This window comes from Rhineura floridana, chromosome 5 (genome assembly GCF_030035675.1).
Source record: "Rhineura floridana isolate rRhiFlo1 chromosome 5, rRhiFlo1.hap2, whole genome shotgun sequence".
NCBI classification, from domain to species: Eukaryota; Metazoa; Chordata; class Lepidosauria; order Squamata; family Rhineuridae; genus Rhineura; species Rhineura floridana.
This window is the reverse complement of record NC_084484.1, coordinates 91242177-91263786: the sequence shown is the minus strand read 5'-3', so window position 1 is coordinate 91263786 and position 21610 is coordinate 91242177. Positions and strand designations below refer to the sequence as shown.

The window sequence follows — 21610 nt, the reverse complement described above, 5'->3', positions numbered from 1 at the left end:
GAATTAAGTTGATATTTGCCCATCCCACCTGCTGCTTTCTCCACAGTGTGGTGCCTCATCTTCCTCCTCTGCAGCCTGGCCCTGCTCGGGCAGGCTGTTGTTGAGGCCTCTGCTGTAACATTCGGCCTGGGAAGCCCTCCTTTGTCTCCTCAGTAGAGGGTGGCAGGGGATGGCAGCAAATTCATGGCGAGTGGATCCAATCCCTAGTTTCATGTAGATTAGTATCTAGAGCCCTAACAGGCATGCATTAATCTTATGATATAACAGTTATGATCACTGAAGCCCTAAATAGAGGTCTGTGGTACACCACAGCATAGCTGCCACAGGGCAGACCAATAACCCAGTATGACCTTCTGGAAACAGTTGTCTAGACTGGAGCAGAATGACTGGAATGCAATCCCCCAGACTCAACAGCATCTCCAGAAGGATACCACAGCCAATGGTACTGAAAGCTGATAAAATGTCCAGAATTAGTAGGGTCACACTTTTCCATCCTTGTTCTGGCATGTGTCTTCCATAAGGACAGCCAAAGCAGTTTTAGTGCCAAAGCCAGACCATAGGCTGGGTTGAAATAGATCCAGATAAACAGTGCCAATACTTGCACAACTGTTGGTGGCAAGCACCATCTAAGGAGAGGCATCCTCCCTTCACTCCTAACAAGATGGAATGCCTCCCTTCTAAGATAATGCCTGCTGTATCATTGAAGAGCAACAATATATGAGAAGCACTATCAGAGACATTCTGCTTTCTTTCTCCACAGGGAGGGCTACTTCTTCTAAGACGGTGCTGTGTAAAGATGCAGAACCTGTAAATGTCCTCAACTGATCTTCATCACAATGGCCTATAGCAGAATTTTTCAGGCCTTGCGTAAAAAGACTTGAGGTCCCCTGGTCCTCGCTCCCGTTATGCAATCTAATAATAACAGTACTTAGCATTTACATAGCAGTTTTCCTGAACAGTCAGAAAACATTTCACATACATCTCAGTAATCCTTCCTTTCTCCCTCCTAGTAATCATAGTTACCATCCCCGTGTAACAGATGGGGAGCACAGACAGAAAATAAGACCCCTAGTGAGTCTTCAGAGAAGATATTTGAACCAGGGATTTAACAGTTTAACAGTCTTAACCACTCAACTCATCTCTGTAAATTAAAATAACTACTGCACAATGACCTCTCTCAGGCTGATTTATCCTGTATATAACATGCATGATCCAAATATATTTCCTATGCTCTTATAACAGCCACATTGGATATAGCTTAAGACAGTTTCCAGCAGGCTCCTAAAACCTACTATTTCTCCATGAAAATAGTCATGAGGACTTTCACAAAGACGCAACACATTATTTTGAAAAAAAAATGGTATTGAGCAAAAAAAAAAAACCCAAGTGCTAACCTGTGAGTTTGCCAAGAGTCCTCAATTAGCAAGATTTGCAGAAGCAGATCCAAGTATGGTCGAAGTTCATATGTGTAAGAATATGCAACCTTAAAAAGGTGGAATTTGAGGGAAACATTAACATATAATTACTGATAATTTAAGTGTGTAGTACAGAAGGGTTTAGGCTACGACTATCTGGATAGGTACAATACTATACTATGAATGCACTTTCTTTTATATGTCACAAGCCATGGAAAATATTTTTGGGATGGTTAAATAAGGTTTTATAATTGGATGAGCATTCCAATACTTTTTACAGTAACCACTACTTGTTAGAACATTGAAGACTAATGGGATGCAAGTCTGAAAATGCAATCACAAGTAAGGTTGTGGGTTTTTTTTTAATGAGCATATTATGCCATCCTGAACTGTACGTTCAGGCGCTGGGTCAGTTCACAAATACCACCACAGCTCAGCATAATATGTCCAAAAGCCTCAGGCTCGTGTGCACTTTTCTGTCTCTCTCCTAATACTCTGCTTAGTTGTTCCCTGGTGTTCCATGAACCAAGAAATAATTAAAACAAATTGTGTGAGAGTGAGGAGTCCACATACAAGCCTAAGGGCTTTGGTCATGTAATATCAAATATGAACCAACTTTTTTTACTATTTGATAATATAAATGTGAAACACATTATATGACAATTAGGGGATTGTTTTCCATCAAAATATATCCATATAAGAGGTCTGAAAACTCAAATAGTAATTTCATAACTATGTGCTACATCTGCTTCCAATGTAGAAAACTGTTCCTTTCCGCTTTGAGCCCAAGAGAAAAAAGGTGGGAAATAAATCAGACCCCGTGATTTGTTCTAGCCTCCACCAAATCTACCACATGCTGTTGGAAAGAATATGATCCCATCATAGCCTTTCAAGCACAAATTAATCTTACTACTGTTTTAATAAGATGATTTTAAAAAGGCTGCCTTTTGATATATTTAATCCTGATTGCTTTTTTATATTGTATTTTAACTGTAAGTCATCTTGAAAAATATGGTTCGAACATGGGGTACAAATATCCTATCCTACTACATATTTTGTAAGGTGTCGTGCTGTAGTCACGTGACAGTCTTGTAACGATGGGGACATGGCAATGGGGGCAGGCAAGACCAGTAACTGAGCAAAAATGGAGGACAGAGAGCTGAGACTGGGCGGAGGGCAGCTGTGAGGGAGGAAGGAGGGTGAGCAGGCAAGTAGGCGAACAGGCAGGTGGGCAGGCAGATGAGACCAGGAGAATGAGTGGAGGGTTGCTGCTGCAATGCCAGCAACCAAGCAGGCAGGGAGGGAGGGGGACAAGTGGGCAGGCGGGAGAATGAGCAGCAGGTGGCAGCCTGGGTGAGCCACAGAGCAACAGGCCAGGGCAGCTCTGCTTGGGAGCCTTGGCGACCTAGGGAAGGGGGAAAGCTGCCATGGCAACCTAGGAGACGGAGGTTGATTCATCAAGCATGCACGGGCAGAGCCCTGTTTTAATAAAGTAAATCGACTATTCAGGTGACTTGTGTAAATAAGGATGGGAAGTTAACTTTAAAAAGGTTTCACCATCTTGAGTAGGGGCAATCAAGGGACAATCATCTCTACATACCGGCCTCTTAAATAAAATGCACCTTTCTCTCCATTTTAATATTTTTTTACCTGCCAAAGTAGTTCACTAAGGACTGTAGATGAAAACTGAGGATTCTCCCAACAGCAGAAGCGAAGTAGTTTGATGGTCTCTTCTGAGTTACTGCAGTCTTCAATTATTTTTTTCACATAACTAGTTCGCACAAACAAGATGTCTGCCACATTCTGCTGAAGTGCCATTATTGGCTGTGATAAATTAGTATCACCATAGGGGTTGCTAAGTGGAGGATTACCTAAAAAGAAACATTGTTTTATTATTTCATTTTTGCTTTGAACTATAGAAATCAACAAGGTACTATCAAAGTCATATTTTAAATTGTTGCATGAAACAATCTATGGTACATTTGCTATGTAAGTAAAATGTCTCCCTGTTTGATATGAAAATCTCTATTGTGTAGGTGCGTCTAAACGGTATGCATTAATCTTATAACAGTTATGGTCACTGAAGGCACTGCAGCTGATGATGTAAAATATTAATACTGCAAATACAAATATCAGTACTGCAGCTTGGTTAATTCTTAACATGAACAAATCTTTAGAAAGAGAAAAGCTCATTCTTCAGACCTAATCCTGATTGTGCTTAAGAGAGAAATGAATTTCAGAAACATGCACATCAAATGTGTGTTAAAATATCTGTGTGCAGTTATCCCCCCTTTCCCTATCTAACGGTTCTCTTGTTTACATTATACCTCCTGCTTCAAAATATGACCTGATTTTCAGAGTAGGTTTCAGGACGCTGCAATATTGTAGAAGAGCAAGGAGCACAGTGCTGTCCTTGGGATACTGCCCATAGCTTTGGAGATACTTGACCTAGTCTGAAGACTTGGTGTGTGAGCCAATACACCATATTTGTTGCATATAATCATAGGAGTTGGAAGGGGTCTTTAAGGCCATTTAGTCCAACCGCCTGCTCAATGCAGGAATCCAAATTAAAGCATACCCCACAGGTGGCTGTCCAGCTGCGTCTTGAATGTCTTCAGTGTTGGAGAGCCCACCACCTCCCTAGGTAATAGGTTCCGTTGTTGTACTGCTCTAACAGTTAGGAAGTTTTTCCTGATATTCAGTTGGAATCTGGAACTTGAGCCCATTATTCCGTGTCCTGCAATCTGGGATGATCAACAAGAGATCCTGGCCCTCCCGTGTGGCAACCTTTCAAGTACTTGAACAGTGCTATCTTATCTCCCCTCAGTCTTCTCTTCTCAAAGCTAAATATGCCCAGTTCTTTCAGTCTCTTCTCATAGGGCTTTGTTTCCAGTCCCCTGATCATCCCCACTACCCTCCTCTGAACCCATTCCAGTTTGTCTGCATCTTCTTAAAGTGTGGTCCCCAGAACTGGACACAGTACTCAAGATGAAGCCTAACTATGCTGAATAGAGGGGAATCAACACTTCACGCGATTTGTAAACTATACTTCTGTTAATGCAGCCTAAAACAGCATTTGCCTTTTTTGCAACCACATCACACTGTTGCCTCATATTCAGCTTGTGATCAACAACAATCCCAAGATCCTTCTCACATGCCGTATGGCTGAGCCAAGTACCCCATCTTATACCTCTGCATTTGGTTTCTTTTTCCTAAGTGTAGAACTGTGCACTTATCTCTGTTAAATTTCATGCTGTTGTTTCCAGCCCAATGCTCCCGCTATCAAGATTCCTTTAAATTTTGTTTCTGTCTTCTAAGGTATTAGCTATCCCTCCCAACTGTATCATCTGCAAATTTGATAAGCATTCTCTGCACCTCGTCATCCGAGTCATTAATAAAAATGTTGAAGAGCACTGAGCCCAGGACTGAGCCCTGCGGTACCCTTCTAGTTACCTCCCCCAGTTTGAGAAGGAACCATTGATAAGCACTCTTTGAGTACGATTCTGGAGCCAACTGTGGATCCCCCTGGTAAGTTGTTCCATCCAGCCCACATTCAGAATATCTTGGGGCACTTTGTCAAAAGCTTTGCCTTTATACTTTTAAAATAGTATTAGTCTATTAAATGCTGTATGACAGACACTATTCCATATTTTGATAATGCTAATAAGGCCTGTTCCAAGGGAGGGAAGCCTTCCCTTGTTTAATTGTGCAGGCTTTGATTCTTCACTGAGGAATACAACATATATATAAAAAAACTCCTCCTTGTTTTGTTTGTCAAAATGAGATTGAGAGCCAAACTACATGCTCCATTAATCACATAATTTGCATCTAATGTGTCTGTTTTTTCTTTTTTTAAACAACAGCCGTTGTAGGATTGGGGAAAGGCAGACAGACACCCACACATCCACCCCATGTGTATGGGGAGGAGGGTTTAACTCTTTTTTCTGTACAGCAGTTAATAAAAAATATCCCCCCCGTTTCCCTTTTAATTAAAAACTACTTGGAGGGGAGGAGAGGATAGACTTTCACTGGGACTGTGGCACATAGGGGAAAGGGTTGACTTGAGCAGTGCTCAGGTCATTCCCAAAATTCAGTCTATTCCCGTATGCATTGACTCAGGAGTGAGGGTAGGAAGAATCATGTTCTGCCTTCCCTTGGAATGAAAAATTAACAGTAAATTGGATTTTACAATCTAAGATGGTGGCAGGAGAACATTCTCAGACCACTTATAGGTCCAACAGTTATTAACTGGCCCAGTTCATAGTACCTAGGCACAAGGGTTATCATATCCAGCAGCTGTGCTAAAGTCATGGCTTCTGTAGAGCCAGTGGGGTCTAGTGGTTAGAGTGTTGGACTAGGATCTGGGAGACCAGGGTTTGAATTCCCACTCAGCCTCAAAGCTCACTGGGTGACCTTGGGTCAGTCACTGTCTCTGTGCTTAACCTACCTTACAGAGTTGTTGTGGGGATTAAATGAGGAGGGGAAGAACCATGTACGCCACCTTGAACTCCTTGAAGAAAAGGTGGGATATAAATACAGTAAATAAGTAGCTGATCTCTGACTGCAGACGTGCTGAGAGATCAGCTATTTATTTACTGTATTTATATCCCACCTTTTATCCAAGGAGTTCAAGGTGGCGTACATGGTTCTCCCCCTCCTCATTTAGTCTTTGTTCCTCATCATGAAATTAAGTCTTCGTCGCTACGACCACACCCAAGTGATATGAGTTGAACTGGTTTGAGGGAGTTCTTTTCTAGGGTGATCAGGAAGCTTGCTGTCTCAGGCAGTTGGCATTCACTACTTCCCTTTGCCTCAGTGTGAAGGACGGTAATATATCGGTTGTAAGGGAAATTTAGGGTAAGGTAGCCCCTGCAACCAGAAGAATGCCACTAAGGTCACCACGATGTTAGTTAAGGCCTTGAAGTGCTGACACTAGTGCAAAGTCAAAGTCCTGTATTGAAATTATCACAGTGATAGGAGAGCCTCAGAAAATGTCAATGACTATGACAAGGGTATATAGTTATGCCTTGGTGAAATTGCCTGGCTAAAAAAAACCTGAAAGCCAATGCTGACTACAAACTGAACACAAGGGGTTGTATCCAACCAAGTTGTCCCATTAGTGCAAGGACTTCTGCCCATGCAATGGGACCTCCTCTCCCCACACACATCTCAACTGCTCTGGAGGACTGAGGAATCCCCAGAACAGATTTGGGGGAGTGTGGGGAGAAGAAATCCTGCTGCACAGGAAGAAGTCCTTGCGCTAAATAGACAACTTGGTTGGATACAACCCAATGTTTCCAATGCAGAATTTCTACTTCTCAAGGCAACAAGATTCAGACTAGCACAAATTCTCCATTCTTCTTTGGGATTGCTTGGATGGGGTTGCCTGCTGTCTCACTGAACTTGCAAAATTCTCCATTTTGAGCTCTGGCTGGGTTGTGTGGAGGATGTAAGCTCTGTTTGGGACACTTCTGTTTTGTGTGAGGGAATGAGGTACACCATTTTGTACAGCTCTGCCACTGACAACCTCCTACCGGTCTGAGGGGCTCTGATGTTGCGGCTCTTTGGCCATGCTACAGCTTCTCTGCTAAGTCAGGCAGGAGAGTGATGTCTACCCAATGCACTTCTTGGAGCGCCATAGAAGGAAAGTTCCGTCGCTATTTTTTAAGGTGACATTGGTCGCTGTCCTTTCACTGCAAGGTTGCTTAGGGCATCTCAGCTAACATGGAGAAGGCTGTATGTGAAGGGAACAATGGTTGCTGCTGCTACTACTAAAGAAGTCTTAGGCTCCACACTTCATGACTCTAAAGGAAGATCATCCGAGAGGTGTGACGACCTCTGTCACTCCTTGGAAATTGTTTTTATACATCATTGAACACAAGATCACAGCTTGTATTTTAGTGATTTGGAACTTTTCCAAATCTTTAAGTAAGCACAGGCCAGTATAATAGAAAAAGATTAATAAGCTGAATGAACGAGTATGAACAACCACCATATGCATTTCATCACAAGTATGTTCTGCTTATAAACTTTAGAATTAACAATACCATTGATAGAAGACTGCATACGTGATGACACATTGCAACAGCGGATTAACTGGGATACCACAGTGTACAGCTTGCCCAGTTCAGCATATTGATATTTGATTGGAGGACCTGGGCCTTCATCCAGCGCCACAAGCATAAATGTGGCAGGCACATTTAGTTTTAAAAGTTGTGTTTTTTCTGCTACACCTAAAAGGGAAGGTGGAAAAAAGAGGAAAATAGCTTAAAATGTAGCTAAGTAGGTTTTAATGATTAAACTGAATCATACTGAAGCAACAGGAGAGGCGCGGTAGCCGGAACACCTGCAGAGCAAACTTTTTGCCCCCTACCACTGCTCTGCATTTTCTTACTGCCCTCTCTGAAAGGACAGGAGAGCTGTCAGCCCATCCCTGGAGGAAGACCCACTCCCCCACTGATTTGCAGCAGCTAGCTTCAAGGCCAAGACTCCTGGGTAGGTGAGGATAAATTTCCAGGCTGAGTCTGCAACCTCCAGCAACAGCAGCAGAGGTGCAACAGCTGGAACATCTGCAGAGCAGGTAAACTTTTTTTGCCATCTACGACTGCTCTGCATTCGCTGTTGCTCTCCCTGTTAGGAGAGGAGCGCCATCAGCTCATCCCTGGAGGAAGACCTACTCCTGCACTGATTTGCAGAGGCTAGCTTTGAGACCAAGACTCCTAGGTGGATTGGGGGGGGGGAGAGGAAATTCCCAGAACAACACACCTGGATGTGTGCATGTTCGTGTTTTATTTTTATTTTTTTTAATGCTGGGGAGTAGGTGATTGTTTTGTTTTTGCTTTGGCAGCCAAGATTACTGTGTTGCCATAGCTTTCTGTGCTGTATGGGGGTAGTTATTGTTTTATTTTATTTTATTTTTATTTATGTATATTATTTTGGCTTTTAATTATGCTGTTACTCAATTGGAGATTTTCGGGTAGTATTCAACTAATAAATTGAATGAATGAATAAATAAAAATATACACCCTGGGCTCCTTTTGGGAGGAAGGGTGGGATATAAATTTAATAAATAAAATACACTTTGCTTCCATATGCACAAATTTCAGGAATCTGTTCACATTTGGGAAATCCATAAATGGGTGTTTACTGTGGATACATTACTCCATGTCCTCAACAATCCAGTCAATCTCAAAAAAACGGAGTAAGCCTTTCTGATTCAACAAGATTCAGGATGTATAAACTGTCTGCTGAGTAACAGCTTGCACAAACTATGTGTGTGTGTCCTAACCCCCCCCCCACACACACACACTTTCCCCTTGTAACTGAGGGTTTAGGGAAAAATTGGTAGTGGTGAGTAAAATCTTCTAGAAAAGATTGTCCAGCATTAACTGACGCTGAAGAATCCAAGGGATCCCCAGAGCTTAGCTTGAGAACCACTGGTTTAAGCCATTAAGAATAATTTGTGCAGTATCATTAAGCCTCCAATGGGCCATACATAAAATCTGGGATGAAGATTTATGTTAAAAAGAGAAAAAATAGGCAAGGAAAACTGGCAAGATTGTAAGCAAATGCAATTACAGAACACATGTGCAAAGCCTTTAGGATCAAACAAACAGCACATTACCTAAGTTGGCATACATCACAAACAAGTTGAAATATTGCTGCAAATGGCGCCCATGCTCAGACACTTCTCTTCGAAGAAGATTCAGTACTGCTCTCAGCAAGTGATCACTCAAGCTTAAATTATCATAGGCCTACAAAGCAAAAGCATGTTAATATTAAGAGTCGTTAATGACTGAGTATATATACTACAATAAATTAACTTGGTACACTAAAGCCCTTTAAGGGACCAGCTGGACCTTAAATCTCAAACCAGAATTAAAAATAAAAGTTTCATGACATCAACAGTGACATCATTACATTCCTGAATATTCACTATATCCAATTACTGTGGTTATATTCTCAATTTTTAGCATATAATGTAGGAAAGAGTAAGGTGTGACACATTACTTACCACCTCTGCCTCTCCCAGCTTGATGAGCTGGGTATGAGACAGGATTTGAAACAGTAACCTTCAAGAAGGTAAATCAAGAACAACATATATTCTGGAATCAGGAACAGGAAACCTTTTGGGTCTGAGGGCTGCATTCCCCCACTACAAACCTTCCCAGGGCCTCTCTCACAAACACACCCCACATGCTCCACACCACACCCCCTCACTCGGCACTGCTGGTTCCAGGCACCTTGGGTTGGACAAAGCTGGTTTTCCTTGCCTCATACCTTTCGCAATATGAAAGATGAGTGAAAACTGTGCAAACTACCCCCTCAAGGCACTCCAGGAGCCTTGAGGTAGTGGTTCTTGATGAAGCTGGGTTCAAGGTACCCCAATTGCCTTCTGTTACATCTGACAATGGAACTGCTGCTTCTGGAGTGCTTGGGTATCATCAGAAGCATCTGATAATAAATGAGCACTGGGGATATCACTGAGTACTATGGAAGTGATAGTTCCCTTGACAACCACAAGAAAAGCCACATGGATCATCTTGGAGCAAGAAAGTTGAAAGAGAATCTGGGAAGGAGCAATCATCATTGAGTGCTCTGGAATTGGTGGAGGAAGCCAGGAGCAGTGAGCCATTGCAGTTTCCTTCCCCAAACAGCAACACCTCTGTGACTACAAAATGTGTTAGGGGGCTTGCAGGCCACAAAGAAAGGCTTTGTGGGCCAGTGGTTTACCACCCGTCCTAAACAAACACTTTCAGATTAAGATACCCTTATATCAAGACAGAATTACTATTATATCAATGTATATTTCAAATATTTAGCATGTAATAGCTCTCTCCCATTGCATTCTGGCTGCAGAATAAACATACCTGACTAGAAGGTCCAGGTGAAGCAAAAGGTGAAGGACATGGTCCATCTTGTAATGAAAAATGTGCAATAAATACTATAAGTTTTGCAAAAGCTCCCCTCACTTCAGCACTAGGGCACTCCAAAAGGTATTCAGAGAAGCGATTTGAAACATTGAAAAGTACATTATGTGCAAACCAAAAACGTACATTCTTGCTGTGACGAAGGAGAATGCACAAAGCATCATACCTGGAAAAAAATATATTAATAGCATCCCACTTCCAAAAAACAGACCTGTTTATTAAGGTGGACATCTCAGTTCTAGCACTGCATGTTAGTAGAATGGGTATTCAAAATGACTCTTCCTGCACATTAGGGAGCCTAAGTGATATCAAATACAGCATGGACATGACATTAAACTTAGAGCAAATTTTCAGATACAATTGATAAAACCTTGGTTAAAGTGAACAGGCTGTGGGATCTCATGCTTCCACCCCACAACCCTTCCCCAAAGGGCCTTCTATTTTACATCCACACAAATGTTCATCATGATCAACATTAACCAGGAATCCTTCTTAACCTTAGTTTGTTAACACTAGCCAGAGTTTGAAGCTGGTTAACTATGGTTAATGTCTTATCTGTTTTGGGATCAGAACCTGAAGTCAATAAATCCAATTGAATGGGTGAAACTCAACTTGATACAGCCTCATGGCCAGCTTGCATGGCACTGAAGGCTTAAAATGTGCATTGCCAAGACACATGGTTAAATCAGAGGTTCCGCTTCCATGTGTCTGCACAGCGAACCCAAGGCAGATAAAATCACCCATCCACTTTGGTACCTCATCTAAAAACACAAGAGACTTTGAGTGTCCATCAGTGATAGTCACTGTCCCCTGCAATCAGAGCACTGCTTAGAGAAGTCACACTGTACTATACAGGGCCAGATCATTTTAGTCTGTAAAGGAGACTCTCAATGAATGTTTGACTACGGCAAACAATAAAAAGGCAAAAGAGAACCAAGTGGGAAGGCACTTGCCCTCCCCTTGAGGTATGCAGATGGATGCATCTACTCTAAATACAAATACAAGCCCCTGCTCTATAAAGCTCTAGGACTTTCCAAAATGTTGCTCTACTCAGGGGTAGAACCCATATGTGAAAGCTAGTGTGGTGAAGAGGATGGAGTGCTGGGCTAGAACACCTGGGTTTATATCCCCCTTCAGCCATAAAGTTCACTGGATAATCTTGGACCAATCACTTATCTCTCAGCCTGACACAGCATTATTGTGAGGATAAAAGGGGTGGTGATGGTACATGTTCTGAGCTCCTTGGAAGAAGGATGCAATAAATGTAAATAAATGTGACTGCACTGAGACTATAAACAACCACCGCTGTTAGCCTTAACCAGGATTTTTTCTTAACCAGCTTAACCAGTTGTGAACCAGCTTCAAACTGTTAATGTCAGTACTAATGTGATGATTATCTAAGACCCGCAGGGAGAGTGTTTGCACATGCTCACAGTCTACTCCTGATTTCTACATGATAGTTAACAATCAGCAGGATACACCAGTATTACCACATTCACACCTACAAGTTGGGTGAATTTTGATTTCCTTAACAAACTAAAAACAAGTAGAAATAGTGATTACTAACAGCGATTTTGAGGCTCAATTTTATTGCACTGATCTTTCAAGTTATGGCTGATTAAATGCTATCATACGTTCAGTATATTAAAAAGATTTAAGAACTTATGACTGTACAAATATTCTTAAAGCCAAATATACCAATCACTGGCAGGACCACGGACTATTTTCTTTGTGTGAAATCCTGTGGTAAACAGAAACCTAGCAGCAAGCTGAACACCAATCATGGTTATTTCTTCTGCTTCAGGCAACAGATGATCTTGCCCTAAAAAAAAAAGGAAAATGCTATGACATTTGTTTGGGAATGAAACAACAAATTATTCTTGGTTGTTTGTCCTGCAACCTAAAAGTCAACCTGACTCAAAATAAAATTTTAATTCTTAGAACAAGCTATATTTTATGTAAACCGCTTAGAGATTTCTTTTAATATTAAGTGGTATACACATTTTATAAATAAAAAAGCAAGCTATTTCAGTACTCAAAATTAGCAACAATAGGTAACAATTTATCTCTTGATGTATATTTATAAAATGGTTGGACTTACACTTAGATCATAGCATTTCAATTTGATGCCAGTATCTTTGTGCTGCATTTAGCAGCCAAAAACAGAAAACAATTGCACATTGAAGGCATGAAACAAAAATGTAGAAGTCACTAATGCTGATATAAAGGAAACAGTGACCTGGTCTCTTCTACTTCTCTTACATACTAGAAAATGCATGAAGCAGAGTAGTCTTACCAAAGTGTGTAATGTAAAAATGATACAAAGAAGTTTGAGAAATGATAAAGGCCATGTACTTTCACTATGTCTTGTCAATTTTTATCATAAATATCCAAATACTGACCTGGAGGAGGATTTAGGTAGACACTGTTACAAGTCAGTAATTTCTTTATGAACTGGAAATATTCTAGGCTGTATTGCATTCGGTTATGCATGAACTGTACATTTTGCTTCCGTACACTTCGCTCAATGGCAGATGGCATTTTAATCTGATGGGGTTTAGTGGTCATTGTAAGTTCTGAAATATATTTTATTAGTTCATTGTCTTTGTCTACTGTGTCCATACGTTCATAAAAAAGAATGTAAGCATTCCACCATCTCTTCTGACGTCTGTAAGACATGCGCTTCATCATATGATCAAATACTTCTCCCATGTACTCGCCACCAAAACATTGATTTTTCATTTCTTCATCATCATCCATTTTGCATTCTGTTACATCACCATCATCAAATTTATACCACCTGTTTTTCTCACCATCTCCACTGTTTCTCTGAATAATGTAAGAGTAGTAATGTCCACCACTGGCCTGACCACTGTGCACCAACACACCCACTAGTCTGTATTTAGTACTTCCCGAATGCTCATTTTCAGATTGTTCATTCTGTATCAGCTGATTTTCAGGATTTACATCATCCCCCTCTAGTTTAGCTACTCCTGCCACAGTATAAGGTTCCATGTCTAACTCTCGCGGAAATTCAAAATAATCATTGAACTTGATTGCACATTCCCTTTCCCAGTCATAGTCAAATCGTTTTAGCTGGATGGCAAGAACTGGAGGCAACTTTTTAATCAACAAACGTTTCACTGTATCAACCTAAGAAATAAAAGATTCACATGTTAATGTCTTCCATCTGGCTGAATTATCAATGACAATTACAAATGTCAAGTGAAATATATTGCCATAATTCTTTGTCAAAGTGCTATAATATACCAAATGACAATCAATACAATATATACTGCATATCACAGACACACTTAATATAACACTGAAGAGATTAGCAGTTATAACAGTCATTTTGAGAAATCCTTCCTGAATTGTGGTTATTAAGAATATCAAAAGCAATTCTCAGTTCTCCTACACAATAAAGTCACCTAAAATGTTAGGTCTTCCTAAACTGTTGTCAAGTTCATATGATTTTCAGTGGGTTTCAAAACGATTGTTATATTTCAGTTACCTTCTTGTTGCATTTTTCACAATGATACGCATTTGCACCTTCCAGTAAGTCTCCCTTGACATACTGTTCCAAGGAGTCAAGCAGGTTTTGGTGATTTCTTATATCTACATTCAGCGTTGTAAAAGATTCTTCACATTCATACCTACAAGAGTTGGCAGATTAGGTTAAATATGCTGACCTAATAATTCTACGAATTTAAGAAAATATTCTTATCAAGGAGCAATGTGCTGGGAATAGTACAAAACACATGTACTAAAACAGAAAATATATGCTTAGCTAGCATAGCCTAGCTTGACAGATGAAATTATTAATATAAAGCTACTGCTTGGATACGAAGTAATTTATCAATTTATCCTCATATAGAAATGTTAAAGACTATTAAAAGGAAAAGATCAATTGTTTACTAACACATGAATATAAGCAGCAAGTTAGAACTGTTCTAACAGATGTAAGCTATGAACCACTATAAATGGAACTTTTAATTATACATAGCACTCAAGAAAACTGTTCCATAGTTTATCAATATTCTCATGGCATTTTTCTCAGCATAACTTTATCAGCCATGAAAAAGAGTAACAGACAGGAACTCATAGTTACGAGCAGTAAGAGCTTCCTATCTGTACCCACAACTATGATGCAAACAAGTGTTAGAAGCAGCAAATAAATTCCTGAATCTGAATGTAAACCTTGAATTCTAGGGAGATCTTATTCTGAAAATGTAAAATATCAAATATTCTAATATTTTGATTACACTTACAGAACCAACATTTACACAGAACCACTATTATTTAACATTTACACAGCAACAGTTTTTTAAAAAGGCATTTAGAAATTTCAATATATGTTGATACATTAGATCCATTTTTATCACACTAGAGCTTTTGAGCACATAAAGTAGCTCAGACCTTTCTCATGTATTTTGTTATATTGACTGACTCAACTATTGTTGCATCTGACTGGGTTTTTCCTCAAGCCTGAGTCTTTATCTACACAGTAAAAAAGATCCACAATGTTTGTTTTGCAAAGCAGTTTAGCACCGCTTCCAAGGTCTACAGTGTTCTATTGCTTATTGTTTCTCATACAGACAGGAGGGTGTTGCAGCCCCTGCTGCGATCAACCCCTCAATGACTCACATAAATGTAATGCTAACCATAATGCCCCAGATTAAATCAACATGTAAACACAAGTAAACATTCTGTATACTATTATTTTTTATTTTTTTTATTTTTTTATTCAAATTTTTAAAGACAAAAAACAAAACAAAACAAAAATTATTAAACAATAAAATAAAATGTTGACTTCCGATTTATCGCAGATCAGCTATAAGTCTACAATATATAACAATCCTGTCTCCTAAATTATGTTATAAAATCACTTTCCTCCAGTAGCTATCTTAACTATTCATCAAATCTCATAAACATTACTTTATTCTTCCCACAAAAAGTCAAAGAGAGATTTCAATTCCTTGAAAGATATATCTTTCAATTTTTCTCCAGATAAACATGTCGACCAATCCATCTCATTCAAATCCACTAGGTCCAATAATTTCAATAGCCATTTTTCCATTATCAATATTAATTCCATCTTCCATCTTCAATAATCCTGTTAAGTCCAATAATTTCAGTAACCATTCTTCCATTATCGATAATCCTATTAAGTCCAATAATTTCAATAGCCATTCTTCCATTATCAGTATCCCGTAATAATCTTGTTATCATAGCCATAGTCCAAATAAACATATAGATTAATCCATCTCGTCAAACCAGTTTGATCCAATGATTTCAATAGCCATTCTTCCAATATCAATATTGATTCCATCTTCCATCTTCAATAGTCTTGTTCAGTCCAGTATTTTCAGTATCCATTCTTCCATTATCAGTATCCCATATTAATCTTGCTGTCATAGCCATAGTCATATAATAAGAGTCTGATGGGAATCTCCCTCATCACAAATCTTTTCTTGCCATCAATTCTGAATATGTTGCTGAGATATTGTTGTAAAGTCACATCTCTGCTCTTCTTTTTTACAAAATGCACTGGCTCATCTCTTAAGAATTTTTCCATTGTCCCATATCTGTAGCCAATTCCATAGATTTTTTCTATGTTAAACTCCATCACATCATTCCAGTCCAAAAAATTATCCAAGACATTGATAACTTTATCTCTATTATCTTCATTAATTTCTTCAGAGACAACATTAAGTTCCAAGCAGTAAGCTTTGTTTCTTGTATCCATAGACTCCAGATCTTTTTCCAATACTACATTTGTTCCAGTCTCCAGAGCCTCCTCTCTCACAGAATCCACTATTTCTTTAAACTCCTGCGTCATTTTGCTAAATTCATTTTTCATCTTCCGTCTACCCTGTCTCCAGATTTGTTTCATCTCAATCTCATCCATTATTTTCTGAAACATGATTTCTTCCATGGCCTCAGCCCCTTTCCTGATTGCCATTCTTAGAACCACAAAAACAAAAGTTATTTCAGTCACAATTGGGTTAATATTCCAGGCTCGATGAAGTCACAATATAGACAGTACAGCCTGCCTTATCTCTCATGTTCAGGAATACAAAACAAATCCAGTTCCCAGCTTCAAAAGGGTTAGTGGCGTCGTGAACAAGCAGATTCGTCAAAAAGAAATAGACCAAAAAGAAAATAATCCCAAACGTATAATGCTCCAAAGTTCATAAATCAAATTTATTTATTTATTTTTTTCCCTCCTCGAAATAGAAATCCCTTCTCCGTTTATATCTTCAAAATGCACCTCCAGGCCAGCTTTTTGCAATAAAAACTAAGATAGGCTTTTTTCAATTTTTCTCCTCCTTAGTTTCGTGAATAAAGGAGAAAATTTTTAACTCACCCAGAAGATCTTTATAGCTGATTCATTGACAAATCTCTTTTTGCAGCAACGATTAACCAAATGAAAAAAAAAATGTAGAAAGAAGGGTGCTTGCTTGTTTAAGTCCGTTCTTCTTTAAAGAAAAGATAAACGTGTCGTTTATTCAGCTAGAGCATGATGGACGTCCTCCGGCATTGCTGGCTGAACCTTCTCTCATAAATTAATGAGATCCAGTCCTCCCAAACAAAAACAGGCTTTTATGGTTAATCTCTATGTTTCTCCCTTCCCGAGAGAAAATCTTCATCAGTCAAAAAGAATGTTCTGACTGATTTACGCTGAAAAAACTTCTTCTGAGACGAGAGCTCGTCTCGAAAAGCAGGCACAAGCGAAGTCACCCTTCCCGGAAGTCTATTTATTTTTATTTATTATTTGATTTATATCCCGCCCTTCCTCCCAGCAGGAGCCCAGGACGACAAACAAAAGTGCTAAAAACACATAAAAACATCATAAAAACAGACCTTAAAATACACCAAAACAAAACAACTTTAAAAATATTTTTTAAAAATAGCTTTAAAAACATCTTTAAAAAACAGTTAAAAAACATATATATATATTAAAAAGCAATTCCAACACAGATGCAGACTGGGATAGGTCTCAACTTAAAAGGCTTGTTGAAAGAGGAAGGTCTTCAAAAGGCACCGAAAAGATGAGATGGTGCCTACCTAATATTTAAGGGGAGGGAATTCCACAGGGTAGGTGCCGCCACATTAAAGGTCTGTTTCATATGTTGTGCAGAATGGACCTCCTGATAAGATGATATATGCAGGAGGCCCTCGCCTGCAGAGCACAATGATTGACTGGATATATAAGACGGTCTTTCAGGTATCCTGGTCCCAAGCTGTATAGGCTTTATACACCAAAACTAGAACCTTGAACTTGGCCCAGTAGCAAATGGGCAGCCAGTGCAATTCTTTCAGCAGTAGGGTGACATGTTGGCAATATCCTGCCCCAGTGAGCAGTCTCGCCACTGCATTTTGCACCAGTTGCAGCTTCTGGACCAACCTCAAGGGCAGTCCAACATAGGCCGCATTACAGTAATCGAGCCTGGAGATTACTAGGGCGTGGACAACAGTGGTCAGGCTATCCCGGTCCAGAAACAGCCGCGCTGTCTTATCAGCCGAAGCCGGTAAAAGACACTCCTAGCCACTGAGGTCACCTGGGCCTCTAGCAACAAAGATGGATCCAGAAGCACCCCCAGACTATGGACCTGCTCTTTCAGAGGGAGTACAACCCCATCCAAAGCAGGCAACTGACCAATTATCTGAACTCGGGAACCACCAACCCACAGTGCCTCCATCTTGCTAGGATTCAGAGTCAGTTTACTGGACTTCATTCAGCCCACCACCCAGTCCAGGCAGCGCTCAAGGGCTTGCACGGCCTCTCCCAATTCAGATGTTACGGAAAAATAGAGCTGGGTATCGTCAGCATACTGCTGACACCTCGCCTCAAAGCTCCTGAGAACACTTCCAAGGGCTTCATATAGATGTTAAACAGCATGGGGGACAAGATGGTACCCTGCGGCACCCCACAGCACCACTGCCAGGGGGCCAAAAGACAGTCACCCAATGCTATTTTCTGAGAGAGACCCTGGAGATAGGATCAGAACCACTGTAAAACAGTTCCTCCAGTACCCATCTCACCAAGTCGGCCCAGAAGGATACCATGGTCAATGGTGTCAAAAGCCGCTGAGAGATCAAGTAAGAATAACAGGGTTGCACTCCCCCTGTCCTTCTCCCGATAAAGGTCATCCAGCAGGGCGACCAAGGCCGATTCAGTCCCATAACCAGGCCTGAACCCAGACTGGGATGGGTCAAGATAATCTGTTTCATCCAAGAGTATTGCAACTGCTGCACCACAACCCTCTCAATCACCTTCCCTAAAAAGGGGGTATTTGCAACCGGTTGGTAGTTGTCACAAACCAGTGGGTCCAGGGTGGCCTTTTTCAGGAGTGATTGGATCACCGCCTCTTTCAAGGAGGCTGGAACCACTCCCTCCTGCAATGATTCATTGACCACACCCTGGATCCACTCACAGTCAACCCCCCTCGGCAAGCTTTAATAAGCCAAGAAGGGCAAGGGTGGAGAGGACACGTTGCTGGCCGCATCATCGGAAGCACCTTGTCTATTAGCAAACTCATTCTCCAAGTGTTGATCCTTATGTAATCAAAACAGCACCATCCACGTACAAAGGGGAGGTACTAACAGACTCTACAAAAAACTTTAGGAGCAGAAACCCTAAGGGGCAGAACCCCCCCCCCAAAGAGGTTAATGGGAACTGAGCCTACTAAGTGGCCACACAACTATGAGCACCTTGGGTGGAGGTGTTGGAATTAAATATCTTGGGAAAAGGGCATGGCTGCTTGGCACCCCACATTGCATCATTTTGTTGCAGGTCCAACTTGCCAAACCTAGACAAATTACAACCCCAAGAGCTAGCTTACAAAAGCAATTTGCCTTGAGCACAAGCAGCTATAGCTGTACAGTTTTATATGATTCTCTGGGGATGTTAGCATGAAACAGGCTGTACACAAACATATAACTGACAGAAGACGCATCTGGTCATAGTGATAGGCTTCTTAATCATTGGCTTGACTGAAAAGCATTTGAAAACTTCATTTGGTAACATTCTTCACAAGTGACAGCCTCTGTCACTTGAGGCTCAGGTAGCCTCGGTGGGACGGAGTGCCTTCTACCAACTCAGGTTGGTGGCCCAGCTATGCCCCGATATGGACAGGGATAACCTGGCTTCAGTTGTCCATGCTCTGGTAACCTCCAAGTTAGATTACTGCAATGCACTCTACGTGGGGCTGCCTTTGAAGATGGTTCGGAAGCTGCAGCTTGTGCAAAATGCAGCAGCCAGATTGGTAAAAGGGACCAGACGGTTCAAACATATAAAAGAACATATAAAACCGATTCTGGCCTACTTGCATTGGCTGCCTGTATGTTTCCAAGCTCGATTCAAGGTGCTGGTTTTAACCTATAAAGCCTTACACGGCTTAGGACCACAATACCCGATGGACCGCCTCGCCTGACATGAACCCACCCATACACTGCACTCAACATCTAAGGCCCTCCTCCGGGTGCCTACTTGGAGGGAAGCTGGGAGTCTGGCAACAAGGGAGAGGGCCTTCTCAGTGGTGGCCCCCAAATTATGGAATGATCTTTTTGACGAGGTGTGCCTGGCACCAACACTGTTATATTTTCCGTGCCAGGTCAAGACTTTCCTCTTCTCCCAGGCATTTTAGCATGTGTTTTAAAAAAATTTTTAATTTTTTTTAATTGTGTTTTTAAATTGTTCTTTATGTTTTAAAATTTGTATATTTGTTTTTATTGTTTTTAATTGCTGTAAACCGCCCAGAGAGCTTCGGCTATGGGGCGGTATATAAATAAATAAATAAATGATAATGGGCACACAAACATGGCTGACAAGATAGTCATGACCACATGTAGAATAAACAGCTAGCATGAATCACCCCTAAATTATATTTGTACAGTTCCATGTATGGGAAGGCAATATTTATTTAATTTATAGCTTGCTCTTCATTCAATATTTCAGTCCAAGCGCAGAGAAGACAATAAAGATAAACAAAAAAATATACAAAAATTACAAAATCATTTAAACAGGTCCAATAAACAACCTATTAACAATTCTGTCCTAAGGCAAACAAGCAAAACTACAAAATTTAAAATTTCTAATTTCACCAAATACCTAGGTAAAGAACAAACATGACATTCCAACAACACTTTTCGTATCTGCTCATTATTACTTAAACACTTACCTATGTGGGCAGCCTTGACAGATTTTCTGATCAGCAAAGGAGCCTCCCAAAACTTTACTTAACATTGCTGGGTGACCCAAGGCTTTTAAAGCTTCATCTAGACTATCCACCAAGGAATTGAAAAATTCTAAAGCATCATGCTGTTCACGTAGATTTACAGGTTCACCCCAGAGTCTAGAACAGAAATTTTTTTCTCATAATAAATGCACACAGATTTTCTAACAGGCAATTAAAGCAGTAAGAAAAAAGTCAAGTAGTTTACATCACCCTTATATAAATTTCCTGTAATGTAGCCACACATTACAATTATCTAACAATCCTCGCAAGTGCTGCACAGCGAGTAAAATATGTAACCTAATACTCTGGCTCACTCAGGGGTGGCACTCTGCATGCACTATTAATGAACTGGGCTGACTATTTTAGGAACCCTGATTTCTCCCAAAATAATTTTGGAGAAGACTTACAGTGATAGTGGAGGGAGAAGTGGGGATTTTAATTTTTTCCTCTTTTTGAAAAATATTTAAAAGCCAAGGCTTCAAGTAGTGCAGCAGCAAAGCTCTGGCTGCCACTGCCATCTTTCCTTCTTCCCAGAGGCACTATGGAAAGGAATGAATGATCATGGACAGAGATCCACTGCTGCTGCCAAAGGGGAGAAGGTAAGTAACCTCCTCTTGCTACCTCTGTAGCCCCCATGGGGAAATCATTTTGCACCCCTTCTCCTTATTTTTTTCAGGGGGATGTGAAATTTGTCCCCCAAAAGTGGTTCAGTTCTGAAATTAGGAAAAAAGATGACTGGCTCTATTTCACATACAAAAACTCTAACCATACAACAGGTCGAGAAATGAGCCTTACCATCCTGCACCTTCTTTTACTATATGAAGAACTGTTACTGTTTACCTAGGCCTGAGAATTTGGGCACCCACATGAGGGGGGCTTGCACATATAGAAATGTCTGTGCCTAAGTTCCATTTCACAGTAAAGACTTTCCCCACTGTAGAGGAGGGTACATGAATGCAAGACTTACTCCTGCCATATCCACACGTTACACACTGGGACCTTGTCTGAACTGGCCCAATAT

The 21610-nt window shown here is 40.5% G+C and overlaps 1 protein-coding gene across 3 annotated transcripts in view; it reads right to left on the bottom strand.

Moving 5' to 3' along the window:
* USP9X (ubiquitin specific peptidase 9 X-linked) overlaps positions 1-21610 on the bottom strand; it is a 164342-nt gene that overhangs the window by 8091 nt on the left and 134641 nt on the right. For all 3 annotated transcript variants that reach the window (XM_061627466.1, XM_061627464.1, XM_061627467.1), the window contains 9 exons: positions 20533-20706; positions 13860-14001; positions 12748-13498; positions 12044-12167; positions 10286-10511; positions 9040-9169; positions 7463-7648; positions 3066-3286; positions 1395-1483 (listed from right to left, as the gene is read on the bottom strand). In XM_061627466.1, coding sequence (XP_061483450.1) covers positions 1395-1483; positions 3066-3286; positions 7463-7648; positions 9040-9169; positions 10286-10511; positions 12044-12167; positions 12748-13498; positions 13860-14001; positions 20533-20706 — 2043 coding nt within the window. The remainder of the gene's footprint in view (positions 1-1394; positions 1484-3065; positions 3287-7462; positions 7649-9039; positions 9170-10285; positions 10512-12043; positions 12168-12747; positions 13499-13859; positions 14002-20532; positions 20707-21610) is intronic.